Raw genomic sequence first — 19,983 nt, forward strand, 5'->3', positions numbered from 1 at the left:
TCAAGCGGTTCGATCAGTATGCCATGAAAACTACTAAACATTGAATATTGGCTCATTTTAACCCACAGCAAGGACGTAACGTATTGGTGAATATATACATGTGTTTGGAATACATGGAGCTCTTTATGCGGTTTTTTTTTTTATGAAACTTTTATGTATTTAATTATTATCCATCAATGTTCGTAACATAAGATTGATTAATATTCCAATATAAATTCATATTCAATAGTAATATATAATATTTCTTAATAAATTTAAACCATTAGTATTAAATCTCTGACGGTTTTGGAATATAAAACAAAAAATTAATTAATACCAACTTTACGTATCAAGCTTTACACCATCAAATCTCTATTATAATATAAAATAAATTACTCTTAGTTGGTTTTCATTGTTGGGCTACCGAAACATCTTGGACCGTTTTTTTTAATAATTGTTTTACTCCGCTAAGTAATCCAAAAGTAAATGATTTACTCCAAAATAATTGTATTCATTAGTAGATGTTTTGGCCTTTTTATCAATTAATTTTTTGGTTTATTTTATTTTATTTTTCATATTGTTTATTCTATGCAAAAAATTAAACCAATAAAAAATAACGCAACCATTTGTTGGATTGTATATAACATTGTTAATTCACTATGTTTAGGTTGAAGATAAATTTACAAATTTTCATAATAATATAATTATTTTATCCTAATGTGTAAAACATAATTAGTTGTACCAATAGCTATATAAAAGAATGTCACGTATATATGATGAGGTGGAGGATGAGAGATTATAGTTAAAGATTTTGAATGAAAAAAATACTATATGGATAATGAGGTGGCAAAAAAATGATATATGGATGATGAGGTGGATGCTTAGGTGACTTCACCAGAAACCTTTAAATATCTTTATTAATATATATAGATTTAATTAAGGTAGGACATCGGGGCATACGTTCAAGATTTTATAAGATGAGATGAGCATTAAGACATTAGGAGTGGAATAAACTACTCTAATAGAGTTCGCCCCAATCCAAAACAAAAGACTGTCCAGATGAAAACGAAATCATATGATCTTCCTCGAGATAGCTGAAAAGGAGGAAACTTTGGGACAAAACTTTGATTTTACTAACAGTAACACAACAAAATCTCGAATTCCTCGGTAGTTTTCTCTTTATGCCGAAAGGGAAACAGAGCTTGAAGATCTCCGTCTCTTCCAGCAAATCCTATATCTTTATTCTCTCATGTTTACATCTCGAGTTCCCTCAGCAGACATCATATATATATATATATGTATATATATAAAGATGTTCTATTTACTCGTTTCTCAACTTTTAAAGCTGAAGATGCACTAATTCTTCTGCATTAGATGCGTTCTTGCAGCTCTGTCCATCAGATTTTGCCTCCTCGTCGTCCTCTCCTTCCGCAGCCTCTGAGCTGTGGCCTCCATTGCTCGAGGCCCCTCTCCGAGCGAGTGGCCCTTGTGGAGAATCCGACTGAGAGTGAGAGATGCCTCGGCTCTCCAAGTCACTGCCTTTACACTGGATTCGACCCGACCCTCCTGTGGTTTTCGCTGTTTCTGCAGCTGCGAAAATCGTTTTCGGATGTTTCCGGACATGGATTCTGTATTTCTGCAGACAATACAAGAAGATCATATACATAAATCTCATGAAGTTAAGAATGATTGATAGTTCTACTGGTTTGAGAGAGGTTTCTAAAGGAGTTTATACTTGTAAATGGCTTTTCACTTCATCGTTGGTTAGGCCTTCAACTTGCATCAGTTCTCTAATCTGCTTAGGCGTAGCCGCTGCGTAAAACATTTATTAATCTCAGAGATAATCAAGTAAACAATATTAATATTAATCTCCTAAAACGCAGAACCAAAACCCACGTATCAGATGATAGAAGAATCAATTACAGAACAGACTTAACTTCTAGATTCCCGACACACGAAAAAAAAGTAGAGATCTTTGAGAACGACGAACCTTGTGAACCTCCGAGAAGTTGAAGGGCGTCGATGAATTTCCGGTGGAGCTCCGGCGACCATCGCCGTCGTTGCTCTTTCTTCTGCTGTTGGCTTAAGGTTTTGCTAAGTTGACGACGGTCAACCCTGCAATTCACCACCGTGTCTGAAGCTGGAGTCATTAGGGTTAGAGGAGGCGGAGAAGGGTGGTAGCTTCCGCACGGACGCATAAATGGCAGAAATGCCCCTCCGTTGTTAGCAAAATTACAGTTCGGGAACGGGTTCTGTGTCAACGACCGATCTTCTTCTTCTTCTTCCTCTTCCTCGTCTTCTTCGTTTCTCTGTCAACAACATAACCATAAAGATTGGTCCTTTTTTTCTCTTTTCTCCTGGCTTCAACAATGTCAAAATTAAACGTAGAAACACACAAAGAAAACGGAGGCTGATTTATGGATTACCGATTGCAATTGGGAATCAGAGTTCGAGATCCATAACTGGGCAGAGCTCATCCAGTTCTTCTTGTCATTTTCCACTTTTGCCCCTCCACCATCATCAAATTTCCGAATCGATGCCACTGATCCTTCCCTCGCCGACCCGTCTCTCTTCTCTGCGGAACGCGTCGCCCCTTTCTTCAACCTTCCTATCGCTGCAGAAGACAAAAAAAATGGAAGAAAACATTTCAGAAAAATAAAAAGGAACAATCATCGAATCAATCGAAATGGAAAACCAGAATCAAAGATGTACCTTCGTTCAACAGAAGCATGCAGAGAGGGAGTTCTCGTTTAAAAGCGTCGATCTTTCTCCTCTCCTCCTCCAATCTGTCGACCAATCCACCGATTTCCGACAGAGTCGAAGGACAGTCCTTGATCAACGACACTTCGTGGAGGAATTCAGATAAGGGCTTTGGCAAACAGTACACACCCAAATCTAAATTAAGGTCCATCCTCCGATCGGAATCTGTTTCCACCATCTGCCGTTTTTTTTTTTTCCTTCTCTATGACCAAACAGATGAGGACAAAGGGATCTAAAGATGTATTTATAGAGGAGGGAAAGACGCGGTGAAACGCCGGCGTCGTAAATAAGAGGGCATCTGGAGGGTATTTTAGTAATTCGAGGGAAGTGTCTTTAAATGGTACAGGAATCTTTTTGGATGCCGTACACACGCGGCGAATCGTCGATACAATCCACCGCTTGTATTTTGTTCCTTTTTCCGGTGTGGGAAAATTACGCTTTTGTTCTCCACTACCTTCCTTGAACCCATTTCTTCATTTTGGTTAATACGCTCCTTAATTTTTCGCGATTATCATAAGATTATATAACGTTTTGATTAAGGGTGTGTATATTTAAATTCCATTGTTTAAATCCAAATCCAATCAAACTAAATAATTTATAATTATTCTAAACAAAATCTTAGATTTAATATAATTTTTCCACAATAGAAAGTTCAATCCAAATACAAAAACAAAAAACAAAATTCCGAACAAATCGAATTTTGAGAAAATAAATATTTTTAATAAAAAAAAAAGTTAAATCGAATGAAACTTGATATAAAGTAAATTGATTTAATTTTTATATAATAAAAAAACTGAATGTATATCTGAATCTAGGAAATATAAAATCTTATACAATAAAAGAAATATTTAGAGAATATTTTTAAATAAGATGTAAAATAAGTTATAGATACGGAAAATAAAAATAAGTTATATCGAACAATCTAAAAGAAAAAAAAAAGGAAAGTGGCTAAAATGTTAGTAAAAATGTTCATACTGAAATGATACAAAACGAAATATCATAAATAAAAAATAGATATGATGTATATGGTAGAGGAAAAATATTACAACCAAATTTTGTATGCGCCATTGTTATTTTAAATTGTATACAAAAAATGTATATATATATATATATATATATATATAATTAGTGCTCGTGCCTTAGTCAAATTAGTATATATTAAAGCATTTCTTTAAAAAAAGTATTGTAACAGTTCCAAAGGAATAAAATAGTTGGTATATTGTTCCAATGGAGCTTCGACCGCAAATCCTATATGCATATATGCAACGGCATAAATTCATACGCAAAGATTCACCTGAACTTCCACAAAATGAAATTTTATCTAATTATATATATACTTATATTTTATTTTCTTTTACTAAATACTAAAAACAAATTATTATTACTAATTCTATTTTATATTAACATCATACTGAAATATTAATGAAATTATTTTCTTCGCTAAACAAACCATCATAAAATAAAGAAATCATTTTTTCTATTGAAAATAGAAAAAATCTTCTTTTTTTCCATCGATATTTTGCGACAATACAATATTCTCATGTTCTATTAGATCCTTTTTTTACATGTTTTTTTTATAATAGTATTAACAAATAATACTTTAATGTTACTATAAAAAAAATAAATTTAGATGCCAACACATGGATAAAAAAACATCCAATAAATAATTTAATTTTTTTTTTCTAGTATTCTCTTTTTGTCACTGCATAATGCGCTAAAACAATTATAAGGGGAACATGAATTTATAGTTGAAAGGCCAATATGATGCATCGAATTGTTACAAAATGGGTTAAATGTCAAAACCACAAACGGAGTATGGGGTCCCAATCCAAATGCATAAGCTGACACTTCCCTGTACGCATTCCAACAACATTTTCAAGAATCCAAAGGAAAGGGCCACAGTAATTAAATTTAATCAGTGGAAATTTTACATAGTTTAAATCCGCGCATGGTATATAATATGTATACATATAATATAAAAGAAATTAATTTCAATATTTTTTTATGAAAATGTGAAAAGTAATTGCAATATTCAACGACACTACATATAATTTTCCACTATATAATCCGATATTGTATCTACCGTGGCCTCGGATTCAAAGTTGGAAGGAATAAATAAAACCCGAACAAATGAGTGTATATATTGGCCATGTGAAAGATTCCACGACACAAAGCAACTTTATTTGACACAAAATCACTTTAAGTTTTTGTTTTTAATCACAATTAATTTCCCGTATTAAAAAAAAGGATTTGGACGACCGCCATTTTTTCATTATAAAAAGTAGTATTATTATTTTGATAAAAGAAACGTTCACAATGACCAGTTAAGGAATCTCGCATACGAGCCAAATGAACGGCAGCCAGAACCAATGAAAAAACGACACGTGTCGAGCAGACAGTCTGATGATTAGATTCTCTCGTGGGTTATCGACACGTATACGTAACATTTTGTCCCGATAGTTTCCACAAACGATGGCTTTTAGTTATATATATGCCCCCGTCTGTTTTCAGGGGATAAGGTTCTCTCTCGAAGCAAATGTGTTTTTTAACATCTGAGGATCATGTGATTTGATGGTTAAATTTTATATTACACTTATGTCATATACATACCATTTGAATTTTATATTGTTTAGATACTTTTCGTTTTAAAATATATACGCCTAAATATTACGGCACTTTATTCATATATCACTATGAATCCGAAGGTTCATCAATTGAAAATTTAGAAGGAAAACAAATCGTTATATGAGTCCGAAATCGTAGACTAATAAATTGAATATCGATATATTTAGAGTTTAAATCTTATCTGTTACCGTTTGGTATGTGTGTTATAACTTCAAACCAATTAGATTTTTAAAAATATTATTCGGCCGTTAAATGTCAGTTTTATAATCAATCATATTAAGATATTATCGGTAAACAAGCTATAAATACAATTTGAAGATCAGTCTACTCTCTATCACGTTAGTTTTTATATATATATATATAAAAAAAAATGGATGGTCTGAATCTGAATGATTCGGTTTCCTTTATTTATTTAAATAAATTTATAATCATCAGATCCGTTGTCGTCCAGCGGTTAGGATATCTGGCTTTCACCCAGGAGACCCGGGTTCGATTCCCGGCAACGGAAATATTATTTTTATTTTAAAATACTTTTCAGATTTAAATTTTATGCTCAAAACAAATAAGAGGTTTCATGTTGTAATTATATTCACACCGCCAACGCCAATATACGATTATTTATTACATGAAAATCTGATTTAACCCCTAAAAAAAGGTAATTATTGGAATTAATGTACACCATCACATGACGTTAAATTTGTGTAGAAACACATGGGCTATATTGAAAAACTATTCCGTCTTTTTCTCCTTTTTTTCCTCCGCTGAAGCCTTCTTGCCCTTCCTCGTGACTATCTTCTCACGAGCTACGCTGTATGCTTCCCGTGTCTTCTCTTTCAACCTGTCCGAGATTTTCTTTATTCTCCCTTTCTGCTTCTCCCAGAACACCGGCACTGTCAGCCCCATCACAGATCCTGTCCGAAGGATATATTCATCATGTGAACCAATAATGGCTTCAAGAATTGTTTAAAATGTATATAGACTCGAACACTGTTTTTCGCTTTCTTGTTTATCACGCGTATGGAAAGTACCTATGAAGAGGAAAGTCTGGAAATCGAGAAGGTTCCCGACACGTGACAATATCCATAAACCGAGAACAGTTCGTGCGAAAACGAACCATTCTCTCTCGGAGCTGACGCTAAACATCCATCTTATGGCTTCTTCCCCGAGTTCCCGACAGGTTGACGCCGTCTCCGCCGCAAAATCCTCCGACACTCGCAATCTCGACAGTTCCGGTTCTCCCCTGATCATGGGAACACGATCGAAAAACGGCCAGATTCAAATATATATTTGTGAAAGGGTTTTCGCATCAGAATATGGGAAATTACTTGTGGAGAAGTCGAAGGAGATTGCCCCAAAGGAAGAGCAGAGCAACGGCGGCAATGGCGGCCCATGAAACTATGGTCATGGAGTTGAAACCATAGACGTTTAGCAAAACCCATGTCGCAGTCTCGACGATGAGGATGGAGAATGCCAGTTTCTTCCTCCTCCATAATATTATGTCCTCCACCGTGTTAGCTTCGGATATAACACGGCAAAATAACTCAGGAAAATAGTATAAATTTCGTGTGAAATTTATGTAAATGTTATATATATATATATGTATAAATTTGTAGGGCCGTCTGTATATAATTAAGATAAGGGATCATCGATCATAGTTACCAGACTTGGGTGGTGGAGCTTCTGTAACGTCGTCGGACATGGCTCTCACGACCGGATTGAATCTTCAAGACCGAAGATAATTGACTATATTTTCTTTTTTGTTCAGGAAATATATGATTTTTCAGATTGCATTGTTAGAAGAAAAAAAAATGGAATGCATATAATTGGACCGTGGCATCGTTCGTGGAATGAACACGTCGTGGGTGAGGTTGTGGTGACGTGTCAGACATGCAGTGTTCGTGGCATTAAAAGCACAAAATGTGTTGCTCACTAATCTTGGTGACCAAACATCGCCATGCAGCCGATGGAAACCCCAACACACACACACACACACACACACATATATATATATATATATATATATATAGATCTTGGAGCGTGTTTAATATTCGATTTTGAATTGGAAAATCTGATTTTACACTGATAAAATTATTCCAATTCGATCAAATACATGGATATTTTACTTTTGGATCCGATATTATATGCAGGATATTTTTTCAATTTTGTCCACCTATATACATATGTGTTTCCAAACACAATTGGATGCTTAAATGCTTTAACATAAATAGAGTTTTAATTTTTTTTTCTTGGAAAAAAATCCCGTAACCACAAAAAGACTATCTGATGTCAAATAAATTTGACGTAAAACAATTACGTCACGACAAGTGATATCTTAAAATACTTAAATCTTTAAATAATCTCACATAGTTTATCAAATTTTGGTACAACAAACTCACAGAGTTTAAAAAAAAAAGAAATTCGTGTTAGAACTTTATTAAAATAACACCCAACAGATCGTGGGTGAATAGTCAAGATTGGGGTAGAAGATAACTTCACCTCGAGGTCGAGGTTGAGTGTTCGATTCTTGATTGGTGAGGAGGAAGATAATCTCTGGATTTATATAATCCATATACAAAAGGCTATTGGCAGGCCGGAGGTAAGGGACCATTAATTAAATTTCAAGGCATTAAATTGTAGTTAGATTTAATTAGCGCATTATCTAGATCGTTAATGGCTACTGCTAGGTCAGAAAAATAATGACCAGTTAGATATTTTATTTTGTATTTCCTCGTCTTCAAACCATCCTAAGCCAACCAATGTTGACTAGACTTTACACAACTTCACAAGGTTTAAGAAATTAGAAGCTATAATCATACTATTTTTGAAGTTTTCTTCGCATTGATTTGTTGTTGTTGTTTCGTACTTCCTCCGTTTCGTTTTAGGTGACGTTTTAGAGTTATTTTTTTTGTTTTAAAATAAATGACGTTTTGAAAGCTAAAACGCTAATAATAAATAATTACAATATTATATGAATCATAATTAAAAAGGGGTATTTTAGACAAAATTTTATTTTTTTAATATGTATGTTGAAAGCTAAAATGCTAAGGAGCAATCGGTAAATTGTGACAAATATGTCACATCATTAGAAATCTATATTTTTTCTCTCTCTTTACAAACTATACCTTTTTATAATTTTTTTTGATAAAATACCTTTACTTTATTATATAATTTCAATATTGTCATTTAATGTCCCGAGAAATGTGCAGCATAAAAAACAGTTTTTTTTTTAAAACTGTGTTATTCGGAAGACTTGTTTTTTCATTCGAGATAACTGTTTTTCATCTGAAAGAGTCTGTTTTTTATCCGGAAGATCTATATTTTGTCCGGAAGAATCTATTTTTTGTCTGGAAGAACTGTTTTTTGTCCAGGAGAGTTTTTTTCGTCCGGAAGAGTCAGTTTTTTTGTTCAGAAGAGCTGTTTTTCGTTCGGGAGAACTATTTTTGTCCGGGAGAACCGTTTTTTGTACGGGAGAGTTGTTTTCCGTCCGGGAGAGTCTGTTTTCTGTCTGAGAGAACTGTTTTTTGTTCGGATGAAAAATAATTTTTTCGGATAAAAAATAGTTCTCCCGAATGAAAACAAGTTCTTTCGGATGAAAAAAGTTGTCCTCGATGAAAAACAGTTGTCATAGATAACAAAGTTTTCAAAAAAATCTGTTTTTTATACTACACATTTTTTAGAATGTTAAATGACAATATTAAAAATAGATAATAAAATAAGAATATTTTTATCAAAAAATTATATAAATGTATAGTTTGTAAAAGAAGGAAAAAAAAGGATATAGATTTCCAAATGAAAATGACATGTTTGTCACTTACTCAAAATTTTTCAAACGGTCAAATAAAACTAAAAGAGGGAGTATCTATTATTATTATATATAGAAATAAAAGCCAAAAATTTCAGTTGTACAGCCCTCGTGAAAGCCACCTTTCATAATGCGCTATATTGCAGAGACGACTGACTTCTCAAAGTGACGAGATGTGATTGGGATATTTTCTCTATAAATTGTGGGTGGAGTAACCAAAATAAACAGCATACACCAAAAGAAGAAGAAAAAATGGCAAACGCAAAGGAGAAGCACCATTTCATACTAGTGCATGGCGCGGGCCATGGCTCGTGGTGCTGGTACAAGGTGAAGCCGCGGCTCGAGGAGGCAGGCCACCGAGTCACGGTGCTCGACCTAGCCGCCGCCGGGATCGACATGAGATCGATTAAAGACATTGACACGTGCGAAGAGTATTCCAAACCGTTGATGACGGTTCTTGGTTCGTCATCACCATGTGATGGTCATGATGAAAAAGTGGTGCTTGTCGGTCATAGTTTTGGAGGTCTGAGTTTGGCAATGGCGATGGATAGGTTTCCGGACAAGATCTCTGTCTCTGTCTTCTTGACAGCTTTCATGCCCGACACCAGAAACCCTCCATCGTTCGTTATCGATAAGGTACCACGTTTTTCTTCGTTTTAATTTTCTTTTGTAACGAAATCCAAGAGACGATTTACAACGCAAAGTCAAGAAGCATTTGTCTGTATCCGATACGCGCGGTGATATGCCCAACAATCTATATATAAGATATAAGATATTGTCAAAATCTTGGAGATTTAATGGATAATTAAGGAGTTGAAAAATCAAATCTGTTAGTCTTAATTACAAGCTGATTTAACAAAATTAATGGTTATACATACGTTATATATACAGTTCGTGAACAACATGCCACCAGATGCATGGATGGGAACCAAGTTCGAACCGTACGGCCCTCATAAAACCGGCCTCAGTATGCTGTTCAGCAAGGATTTCATGAAGCACAAGCTTTACCAGCTTTCTCCTCGTGAGGTAATTAATTAATTAATCAATCAAGTCTTGTCATTTCATTAGAGTCGGCCCATCTTTATATCCGTAAATATCGTTCGTTTTAAACGTGAGTGATTAAAGGCTTTTGAAATATATATATACATATATATATACATATATATATATATATATTATTTTTTTCTAGGATCTTGAGCTTGGACTGACCCTTGTGAGGCCTGGATCATTGTTCACGAACGATCTATCGGAGAGGAAGAGATTCTCGGACAAAGGGTACGGATCTGTCCGTAGAGTGTTCGTCGTATGCAAAGAGGATAAGGCTATTCCCGAAGAACACCAGCGTTGGATGATTCAGAATTTCCCTGCGGACCATGTTGTCGACATGGAAGATACGGATCACATGCCTATGATGTGTAACCCTCTTCAACTCACCCATCATCTTCTCGACATCGCCAACAAATTCGCCTGAATATATATACGCACACACATATATATATATATTATTCGAATAATGGTGGTTGTAACATGTGAATGACAACTACGTCGACGAAGGTTGTCTATATATCGTGTTATTCAAGTTATTCTATAGTGTTTGTGACGGATAATGAACGACTAAGTGCCGTGTAGAATTGTGACATGCATGTTGTCGTATTGCAATGTATAGAATTAAATTAGTAGGCATGTTTAATTATCGTTATTAATTAGAAGAAGGGGCTAAAATGATTAAATGATGGTCGTACTGTTAGGTGGGAGTTTGACCGACGTGAGTTTATATATCATTCAGAAAGTCTTTCTTTTTGACAACGTGCGACGGTCCACCCTATTCATAATTGTTTTATTAGGAAAACCGAAATTAAGGAATTATAAAAGGTCGTAAAAATCAAAATTCACTTGTTTTTGGGTTAACATGAAAAGATTCGAAGTGATGATTTAATATACATTTTTTTTTGCACTGCTATTGTTAAACAAAATCTATTTTCAGAATTTTTATTCAAAATGATACCCCACAGCTAATTAAATCACACACACACACACATATATATATATATATATATATATACGCACTCCACCAATTAAATCGGTCCTGATTTCTATTGATTAAGATCACGCCGCACTAATTAAATTAATGGATAGACAAATAAAATAAATAAAAAGTCACGCCAAAGCATTTTCATTGCTACACAATATTTTATTTCTTACGGATGGTAGTAGATAATGTCACATCAGTACCATAGATTATAAAAATGGTTCACCCGAGATCTACTCAAGATTCGTTTTAAAATATTGTTTTATAATTCACAAAAATTATAACTTTAAAACGTGATAATCTCACCCAATTTCCGCATTTATAGTCGCTTTCATCTTATGGAAAAAGTCAAGGAAAGAAGCGTGGAGGGGGCAAAGTGATAGCTACATATACGGTCGATATAATACAGTTTGTTAATTTTATATAGGGAAAATTTCATACTCCCTATGAATTTTCATAAATATTTCAAATTACTACACCAATTTTTTATTTGATAAAAACTTACACCGAATTTTAAATATTTTTAAAATCCCACACAAAATATTAAACTGTATTACAATTTCTCTCATATCCGTACGTCGTTAAGTTCCGCCAATTTTATTATTAACTGTCATGCCACGTCATATTTTTCCGCCAAAACTTCAAATTCCATACGTCGTTAAGTTCCGCCAATTTTATTATTAACTGTCATGCCACGTCATATTTTTCCGCCAAAACTTCAAATTCCACCACATCATCATGCCACGTCAAAAAATAAGAAAATAAAAATAAAAAATAAAATATTAAAAAAAATAAAAATAAATAAAATTTTAAAAAATTAGAGAATTTAAAGTTTAAATTTTTTAAAATTTAAAGAATTTAAAAAATTTAAAATTTCAAATTTTAAAGAATTTAAAAAATTATAAAAAATACATATACATATATAATTATATACATATATATACATCTACATATATATATATATATATATATATTCACATGCATATATACATAGGGGTGGGTACGGATCGAATATCCGAGATTTTTGAGATATCTGTATCCGTATCCAATCCGTACAAATATTCGATTTTGTTATCCGTATCCGATCTGTAATTTTTAGATATCCGCAACTTTGGATATTCGTAAAAATTACAGATATTTGCTGATATCCGTATCCGACCTAAAACGTTATAAAATTTTAAATTTAAATTATAACAAACTCAAACGCAAATAAAAATATATAATCTATATTAAGATAAATGATATTCACAGTTTAAAATTCATAATTTAAACATTTCAAATCAAATCAAATACAAATACAATCATAATCTATCACATATAAATATATTTAAAATTAAAAATTTAAAACATTAAACATAAATAAATCTTAATATTAAAAAGATTAAACATTATAAACCTCAATATACTTAAAACTTTTTTTTAATCACTCTAAAAAACGTGTAAATATTAGGTATTTTAAATCTCTATACCAAATTATTCTTATATTTAATAATATGATTATAAAGTACGAATATGAACCGATATGTCCGATAATTCAATTTTAATATCTATATCCGACAAATATCTTCAAATAAATATCCGTATGCGATCCTTAAACTCCGGATATCCGAATTTTCGGTTCAGATACGAATCGAATAACGGATCAGTTCGAATTTTTCGGATATTTTGTCCGCCCCTATATATATACATATATATATACAAAAAAAAAAGTATGGAACCAAATTCGAACCGTACGGCGGCAGTGTATTCTTCATCCTAGGTTTCTTGAAGCACAAGTTACTACCAAATATACATTATTATGCGTATGGTTTATACTCGATCTTTTTTTCTATATTCGAGCTTGTCAAACATATGACTACGTATACGGTTCATCATTTGCAAAGAGAGCGTTTATTGGTAAAAAAAATGTAATACCAAAGGCAAAGGCCATGGAGACAGTGTGGATGACGTGGGATATGAAGTTAGATATGTGGATATGCAAAATCCACGTGACAAGAAAAAAGAATCGGCTTTACGAAATCCACGTTGATAATGATAGATGCAGAAACTGCCAATCTACAAAACATTATTACCCTCAAACCCAAACTCAGTTTCAAAAAAAAAAAATCCAGACACCCAAGAAGATGAAGAAGAAGATACAGATAGTGCTTGTCCATGGCGGTTGCCACGGCGCCTGGTGTTGGTACAAGGTGAAGCCTTCGCTGGAGGCGGCCGGCCACCGTGTAGCCGCCGTGGATCTAACTGCATCTGGCGTCAACATGAACAGAGTCGAAGAGATTCGGACATTGCAGGATTTTGCCCGACCGTTGCTGCAGCTACTGGAGTCGCTTGGTCCGGACGAAAGGGTCGTTCTTGTTGCTCACAGCATGGCAGGACCGAGTGTCGCTCTCGCCTCCGACATCTTCCCTCTCAAGATCTCCGTTTCTGTCTTCTTGACTTCTTTCATGCCCGACATTACACACCCACCTTCTTACGTCGTGGAGAAGGTAATTCCCTGTTTTTTTTTAAATCACCATTCCAGAGGATTTGATGATTGTCTCTCGATCTGCCTCGAGGGTTTTGATCTCTGATGGAAATTTTGCAGATACTGAACCCTGTTACTCAAGAAGAGTGGTTGGACAATAAGTTCATGACGTATGGAACATCCGATCATCCTCTAACTTCTCTTCTTCTCGGGCCCGTATACTTGGCCAAGAACATGTATCAACTCTCCCCGGTTGAAGTAAGAATCAGTGTCTTTCCCCCCAATCGAGCTGGGTGAATCTCTCTTTTCTTTCTGTGTTCATCTCTGTCTTTTTTTTTTTGTGTGTGTGTGGGTATAGGATCTTGAACTGGCGAAAACGTTGGTGAGGACAGCACCGTATGTTTCGAGCAATCTGACGGGGAAGAGGAGCTTGACCAAGGAAGGGTACGGCTCGGTGGCTCGAGTTTACATCATATGCGGAGAGGATAAGGCGATACCGGAGGAGGGTCAGCGTTGGATGATCGAAAACTTCCCTGTAGATGAAGTCATGGAGATCAGAGATGCAGACCATATGCCCATGTTTTCCACTCCTCGCCAAGTTTGTGAACTTCTCTCGAAGATTGCAGACAAATATGCATAAGCCTCTCTCTCTCTCGTAATCACTGTCACAAACTCGAACATGTTCTCTGCAGCAAACCAGATCGGTTCTCAGACGATTGTGTTGTTTAGAGTTGAATCTGGTTTGACCCATTTGAATAAATCGTGAGAATATTCACTTGTCGTTGGTTCCTCTTCTTTTAAGACACAGAGAATGGAGAATGTTCCAAGAGTCAAGTGTTCGTTAGTTGAGAAGGTGAGACCCTTAATGCTGGCAGTGTCTAAATCCACTCATCAAGGCTGAAATGAAATGAAATTTATCATAACATCGAATGAAATTGAAATCAAAGATTAAAATAAAATATATATATATAGCTTTCCCAAAATGAAAACAAATTTGAATCCAAAATTAATCAACTTAAATTTGAAATCTGCACCCTAACGAACCAAACTATCTCATAAGAGATAAGATGTTACAAGTGAGTGTAAAGGATAAGCATCTAAACTTAAAAACATTAATAATAAAAAAAAAAGATGATTAAGGAAATATTTTATATAAATCGAGGAGGAAATAGATAAAGTTAAAGCGCGATGTCGTTCAAAGACCTCTCCTTGAAGCTTTATACCCAATTCCAATATTCAATTCTATAAAATTGTTTTTTTTACTCCATAAATATCCAACAACATTTCAAATTTCAAATTTTTTGTTTGTCTTTTTTTTTTCTATGATAAAGTTTAAGTTTTTTAGATGCTTCAACTTTTTTTTTTAAAATTTATTGGTACCACTGATTCACTAATCTTAACTCTCGGACCATAGGATTTAAATTTATTTTACATCCTTTTTTGGGTTAAAGGTTCATTCCTTCTTTTAATTACAAATATAATATAACATTATTTTATCCCTCAAGGTGTCACAAAAAATGCAGAAATTCGAATATACCTTGTTAGACCTCAGTCTCTCTAAATGACAAAATTTAGATTTATATAATATATATATATGTATAGATTAAATAAAGAAATTAATATAGAAAAAAGAGGAAGCATCTAATTCTCGAGCTCGAAGACACCATTTTATTTCTTCAAAAACTCATTGTGTTCCATGAGCATATAAGTTATGGACACTAAAAAAAGGAAAATAATATTTTAATTCTTTATGTGTTGGAAATTTTAGTTTTTTAATAATGAAATCCTTTTAAAAGGTGACGCAATATATTAAGTTTTAAATAATGTGGAGTAAATCAGAGGGCAAGGGGCTATCCAATTCCCGACCTAATATTTATTAGGCATATCTTTCGTCTGTTTCACCCAACAAATCTGATAAATATTATATAACTTACACTTAGATGTATACAATCTTCATAAATCAACCAAAAAAATTATAATTATGCGATAAAAATAAAATAATTCTAATTTTATAATAAGCTGTTATACGAAGCAAACCGATGTACGACCAATGTATATATTATAACCATCATGTTGCTGAGAGAGAGAGAGAGAGAGAAAGTCAATGCCTTTTTTTTTTTTTAACTGTTTGAGATATATAGAGAGAGAAAGGGCAACGAGGAGAGAGAAAGTAAATGTAGAGAGAGAGTATGTATGTGTAATTATATTGAATGAGAGAGACATTGGTGGTGAAAGGTGTTAGCTATGGTCTTATTACTATCTTCAACGAGAGTTGCCTGAAGGGGTTTTTTTTTCCCCGAGAGATTCTCCAAAATTTAATCTTTTTGTGATCTTTGAGATATGGTTTCTGCTTGGAAGGGCTTCTGAATTTCTATGTAAAATTTTGGGATCTGTTTACTTTTTTTTTTGGCCCGTCCTCTCTCTCCTGGCGTTGGTCCTAGGGTTTGAGCCTTTTGACTCTCTTTCGTCTTTCTTGGATTCCTTCCCCTTGGGCTTTCTTTCTCGTACTTTTGCTGGTTGAAATTGTGCGTTTCACTTTTCTTCTTCTTCTTCTTCTTCCTCAGTGAAATTCTTCTGTTCACTTTTGGCTTATTTCCATATCTGCTCCTTGTTAATCCATTTGAAGCGATAATCTTTTCTGGGTTCTCAAAAAGCTTCTGTTTTGGGGCTCTTCTGATCTGCTTCAGGATCTTCTCTTCTCGTCGGGATTTCTAGGGTTTCCTGATGGCTCGGAAGATAAAACCCTTGTTGTCCCTCTTCTGAATCTCCGAAGGAAAAGCTTCCATTTTTCGGCGTTTCTGAATCATTTTTGTTTTGCTGAGAGATCAATGCATTTTTCTCTGTGGAAGCAAATTCACCATTGCGCTGCTCTGATCTTGGATAAGAGTAAGAGCAGGAGGAGGGATGAGTCCGATTCAACGGTTAACGTCAAGAAGAAGGCTTCCATTCTTCGGAAATTGTACGAAGATAAGCTGAGGGAAGCTCTCGAAGAAGCATCTGAAAATGGGTCGCTCTTCAAATCGCAGGACATGGACGAGGAGAATCAAGATGGGAGCTTGGGCCGATCCAGATCCCTAGCGAGGCTCCACGCCCAGCGCGAATTCCTTCGCGCCACCGCCTTAGCTGCAGTGCGCGTTTTCGAGTCGGATGACGCCATACCTGAGCTCAGGGAAGCTTTTGACAAGTTCCTCACTATGTACCCAAAGTACGAGACATCGGAGAGAATTGATCAGCTGAGGTCTGATGAGTATGTCCATTTATCAGCTTCTTCAAAGGTATGCCTTGATTATTGCGGTTTCGGCCTCTTTTCCTACCTTCAAACTCTGCATTATTGGGATTCTTGTACGTTTAGTCTCTCAGAGATTACTGCCAATTTGAGTAACCATGCCCTTTATGGCGGTGCTGAGCCGGGAACTGTGGAACATGACATCAAGACTAGGATTATGGATTACTTGAACATTCCCGAGAATGAGTATGGCCTTGTTTTCACTGTAAGCAGAGGTTCTGCTTTCAAATTGTTAGCAGAATCCTACCCGTTTCATACAAACAGGAGGCTGTTGACTATGTTTGATCATGAGAGTCAGTCTGTGAATTGGATGGTCCAAACTGCACGGGAGAAGGGTGCTAAGGCGTATAACGCTTGGTTCAAATGGCCAACCCTGAAGCTTTGTTCCACGGATTTGAAAAAACGGCTGTCTTATAAGAAGAGGAGGAAGAAGGATTCTGCAGTGGGGTTGTTTGTGTTTCCTGCCCAGTCTAGGGTTACTGGCGCAAAGTACTCTTACCAGTGGATGGCTCTTGCTCAGCAGAACAACTGGCATGTCTTGCTTGATGCCGGTTCATTAGGTCCAAAAGACATGGATTCTCTTGGGTTGTCCTTGTTCCGACCAGAGTTTATCATAACCTCATTCTACAGGGTTTTTGGCTATGACCCTACAGGATTTGGTTGCCTCTTGATTAAGAAGTCGGTAATGGGTAGCCTCCAGAGTCAGTCCGGGAAAACAGGGTCGGGAATAGTGAAGGTCACTCCTCAATATCCTCTATATCTCAGTGACTCGATAGATGGCTTGGATGGATTGGTTGGTTTGGAGGATCATGATGTTGGTACGGATGGAGATAAAGCCACGGAAATTCGCCCTGGTTCTCAGATGCCCGCTTTCTCTGGTGCATACACATCAGCTCAAATGAGGGATGTGTTTGAAACAGAGCTCCAAGAGGATAATATCTCTGACAGAGATGGAACAAGCACCATATTCGAAGAAACCGAAAGCATTTCAGTCGGCGAAGTGATGAAAAGCCCGGTTTTCAGTGAAGACGAGTCATCGGATAATTCATTTTGGATTGATTTGGGTCAAAGTCCACTCGGTTCTGACAATGCTGGCCAGCAAAAAATCGCCTCTCCACTGCCGCCATTTTGGCTCACCAGCAAAAAGAACCAGAAAAGACTCTCACCAAAACCGGTACAAAAGGTTTACAGCAGTCCCTTATATGATGGTAAAGATGTCCTCTCATTTGATGCCGCTGTTATGTCAGTAACTCAGGAGGCAGACAAATCTCCCTTCTCAAAGTCTACTCCCTCACGGAATCTGAGGAACGCTCATAATCTCCATGTTCAAGAGATACAGGAAGAAAACAATGGCAGCAGCAGCATTATGCTTAGAGCAGGATCTGAATTCAGATCATCATATGGGGCCCTGGGTAATAGCATGGCAAACGGCTCAACCTCTGAAATCTGCCCAGAGATTAAAGAGAGCGCCATTAGACGAGAAACGGAAGGAGAATTCAGGTTACTGGGAGGGAGGGAAGGCAGTAGATGTTCGGGTGGGAGGCTTTTGGGTTTCGAAGATGAACACCCGAGCAGGGGGAGAAGAGTTTCCTTCAACATGGAACGTGTCAGCCATAGTTTAGAGCCAGGGGGTGAACCATCGTTAGAAAGTCTCAATGACGAAGACTACACAAGCGATGCAGCTGATAACCCGGATGAAGACGAGTGGGATAGAAGGGAGCCCGAGATTGTTTGCCGTCATATTGATCATGTCAACATGCTTGGTCTTAATAAAACCACGACCAGACTTAGGTTTCTGATCAACTGGTTGGTGATCTCATTGTTACAGCTAAAGGTGCCTGAATCTGGAGGAGACGGCAGAAACATGAATCTTGTGCAAATCTATGGCCCGAAGATAAAATACGAACGAGGAGCAGCGGTTGCATTCAACGTGAGGGACAGACACAGAGGATTCATAAGTCCAGAGATGGTCCTGAAACTCGCGGAAAGGGAAGGTATTTCTCTTGGGATTGGGATATTGAGCCATATACGCGTAGTGGATGTCCCAAGAATCCATCGAGGAGGAGCAGCCATGGCAGAAGATGGTGGAGCTCTGCAACTGCAGGCAGAGGCCAGGCGACGCAGTGGCAAAAGTGGGTTCATAAGGTTTGAGGTCGTGACGGCTTCTCTTAGCTTCTTGACAAACTTTGAGGATGTCTACAAGTTGTGGGCTTTTGTCGCAAAGTTTCTCAATCCTGCCTTCGCCAGAGAAGGCTCTCTCCCTACAGTCGAGGAAGAAGCAGAAGCAGAAGCAGAGGAGTCGGAAACATGAGTTCTTGAAAAAAAAAGAATGGTCGAAACCTTTGAAAGCATAGACTACACGGCCATGGATGCATCAAGAGACCTGAACACAGTGCAGCCCCCATGGCCAAGGCCATCTCTGACCAAAAAAGGCTCTTGGAAATTGGAACTGTGAAACGAGAATTGTTTTTTTGATTGGATGTGTTTGGTGTTTCTTTGCAAGTTCTTCTGCTCATTTGTCTGTAATATCATCAGGGGAGAAACTCTTTGTAATCTGACAGCAGAATTTATTGGACAAATGTTTCCACTTCCTAGATTCTGTTTCACTTCTCTCTTACAGTTTCTGGCAATGAAAGTGATCCCTTTTTGTCTGTCCAAACAGATACATTCTTTGGTCGAATTTACGTGGCAAATTGTATATACATAGACAGTAGCTCCGGGTGACAGAACAACATATTCATTTCTACATTAAAAAGACAAATCAATGAGAGAAGGAACTAGCTTCGGTGCTGTACATTGAGTAATCGCTCAGACAAATGTTGTTTGTTCTCTCTTCACCCCACTTGAGAATCTCCTTTGCAAACTTGAGAGACATATCCACACTGTTCGGATCCAAGCCCTTGTTCATTGTCACATACAGCTTTTTCCCAGTCACCGACGCGTAAAACCTCTTGAACTTCACCGCTATGTAATGGAACGCCACCTGTCCCAGCGACGGGCTGCTGCTGCTGCTGCCGCCGTTGGCTCGGGGGCGGGCG

At 36.3% G+C, this 19,983-nt stretch overlaps 6 protein-coding genes and 1 non-coding gene across 8 annotated transcripts in view; 4 read left to right on the forward strand and 3 right to left on the reverse strand.

Moving 5' to 3' along the window:
• Nucleotides 1–976: 976 nt before the first annotated feature.
• LOC104807573 (myb family transcription factor EFM) lies at nt 977–2,964 on the reverse strand. Its single transcript, XM_010532926.2, has 5 exons — nt 2,692–2,964; nt 2,406–2,593; nt 1,970–2,288; nt 1,715–1,791; nt 977–1,615 (listed from the first exon to the last, which is right to left on the reverse strand). The coding sequence occupies exons 1-5, from the start codon at nt 2,915–2,917 to the stop codon at nt 1,319–1,321; spliced, it is 1,107 nt and encodes a 368-aa protein (XP_010531228.1). The 5' UTR covers nt 2,918–2,964; the 3' UTR covers nt 977–1,318.
• A 2,836-nt stretch (nt 2,965–5,800) lies between these two features.
• Nucleotides 5,801–5,872, forward strand: TRNAE-UUC. The gene has a single exon. It is a non-coding gene; the product is annotated as a tRNA-Glu (tRNA).
• Nucleotides 5,873–5,927: 55 nt separating this feature from the next.
• LOC104807574 (reticulon-like protein B13) lies at nt 5,928–7,154 on the reverse strand. Its single transcript, XM_010532927.2, has 4 exons — nt 7,024–7,154; nt 6,690–6,879; nt 6,393–6,604; nt 5,928–6,275 (listed from the first exon to the last, which is right to left on the reverse strand). The coding sequence occupies exons 1-4, from the start codon at nt 7,061–7,063 to the stop codon at nt 6,094–6,096; spliced, it is 624 nt and encodes a 207-aa protein (XP_010531229.1). The 5' UTR covers nt 7,064–7,154; the 3' UTR covers nt 5,928–6,093.
• A 2,228-nt stretch (nt 7,155–9,382) lies between these two features.
• LOC104807575 (methylesterase 1-like) lies at nt 9,383–10,899 on the forward strand. The gene is made up of 3 exons (XM_010532928.2): nt 9,383–9,802; nt 10,058–10,192; nt 10,356–10,899. Exons 1-3 carry the CDS (start codon nt 9,419–9,421, stop codon nt 10,635–10,637), a joined length of 801 nt encoding a protein of 266 aa, XP_010531230.1. The 5' UTR covers nt 9,383–9,418; the 3' UTR covers nt 10,638–10,899.
• Nucleotides 10,900–13,272: 2,373 nt separating this feature from the next.
• LOC104807576 (methylesterase 9-like) lies at nt 13,273–14,447 on the forward strand. The gene is made up of 3 exons (XM_010532929.1): nt 13,273–13,681; nt 13,780–13,917; nt 14,018–14,447. The coding sequence occupies exons 1-3, from the start codon at nt 13,319–13,321 to the stop codon at nt 14,297–14,299; spliced, it is 783 nt and encodes a 260-aa protein (XP_010531231.1). The 5' UTR covers nt 13,273–13,318; the 3' UTR covers nt 14,300–14,447.
• A 1,385-nt stretch (nt 14,448–15,832) lies between these two features.
• Nucleotides 15,833–19,539, forward strand: LOC104807577. The gene has a single exon (XM_010532930.2). The coding sequence runs from the start codon at nt 16,488–16,490 to the stop codon at nt 19,254–19,256; it is 2,769 nt and encodes a 922-aa protein (XP_010531232.1). The 5' UTR covers nt 15,833–16,487; the 3' UTR covers nt 19,257–19,539.
• A 127-nt stretch (nt 19,540–19,666) lies between these two features.
• Nucleotides 19,667–19,983, reverse strand: part of LOC104807578 (extra-large guanine nucleotide-binding protein 1) — a 4,168-nt gene continuing 3,851 nt past the window's right edge. Inside the window, exon 9 of one of the 2 annotated variants that reach the window (XM_019201842.1) lies at nt 19,667–19,959. In XM_019201842.1, the coding sequence (XP_019057387.1) occupies nt 19,707–19,959 (253 nt within the window). In that variant the 3' untranslated portion in view covers nt 19,667–19,706. The remainder of the gene's footprint in view (nt 19,960–19,983) is intronic. The other variant, XM_010532931.2, reaches the window with a different exon arrangement.

This window comes from Tarenaya hassleriana, unplaced genomic scaffold (assembly GCF_000463585.1).
Source record: "Tarenaya hassleriana unplaced genomic scaffold, ASM46358v1 Cleome13, whole genome shotgun sequence".
Taxonomy (NCBI): domain Eukaryota; kingdom Viridiplantae; phylum Streptophyta; class Magnoliopsida; order Brassicales; family Cleomaceae; genus Tarenaya; species Tarenaya hassleriana.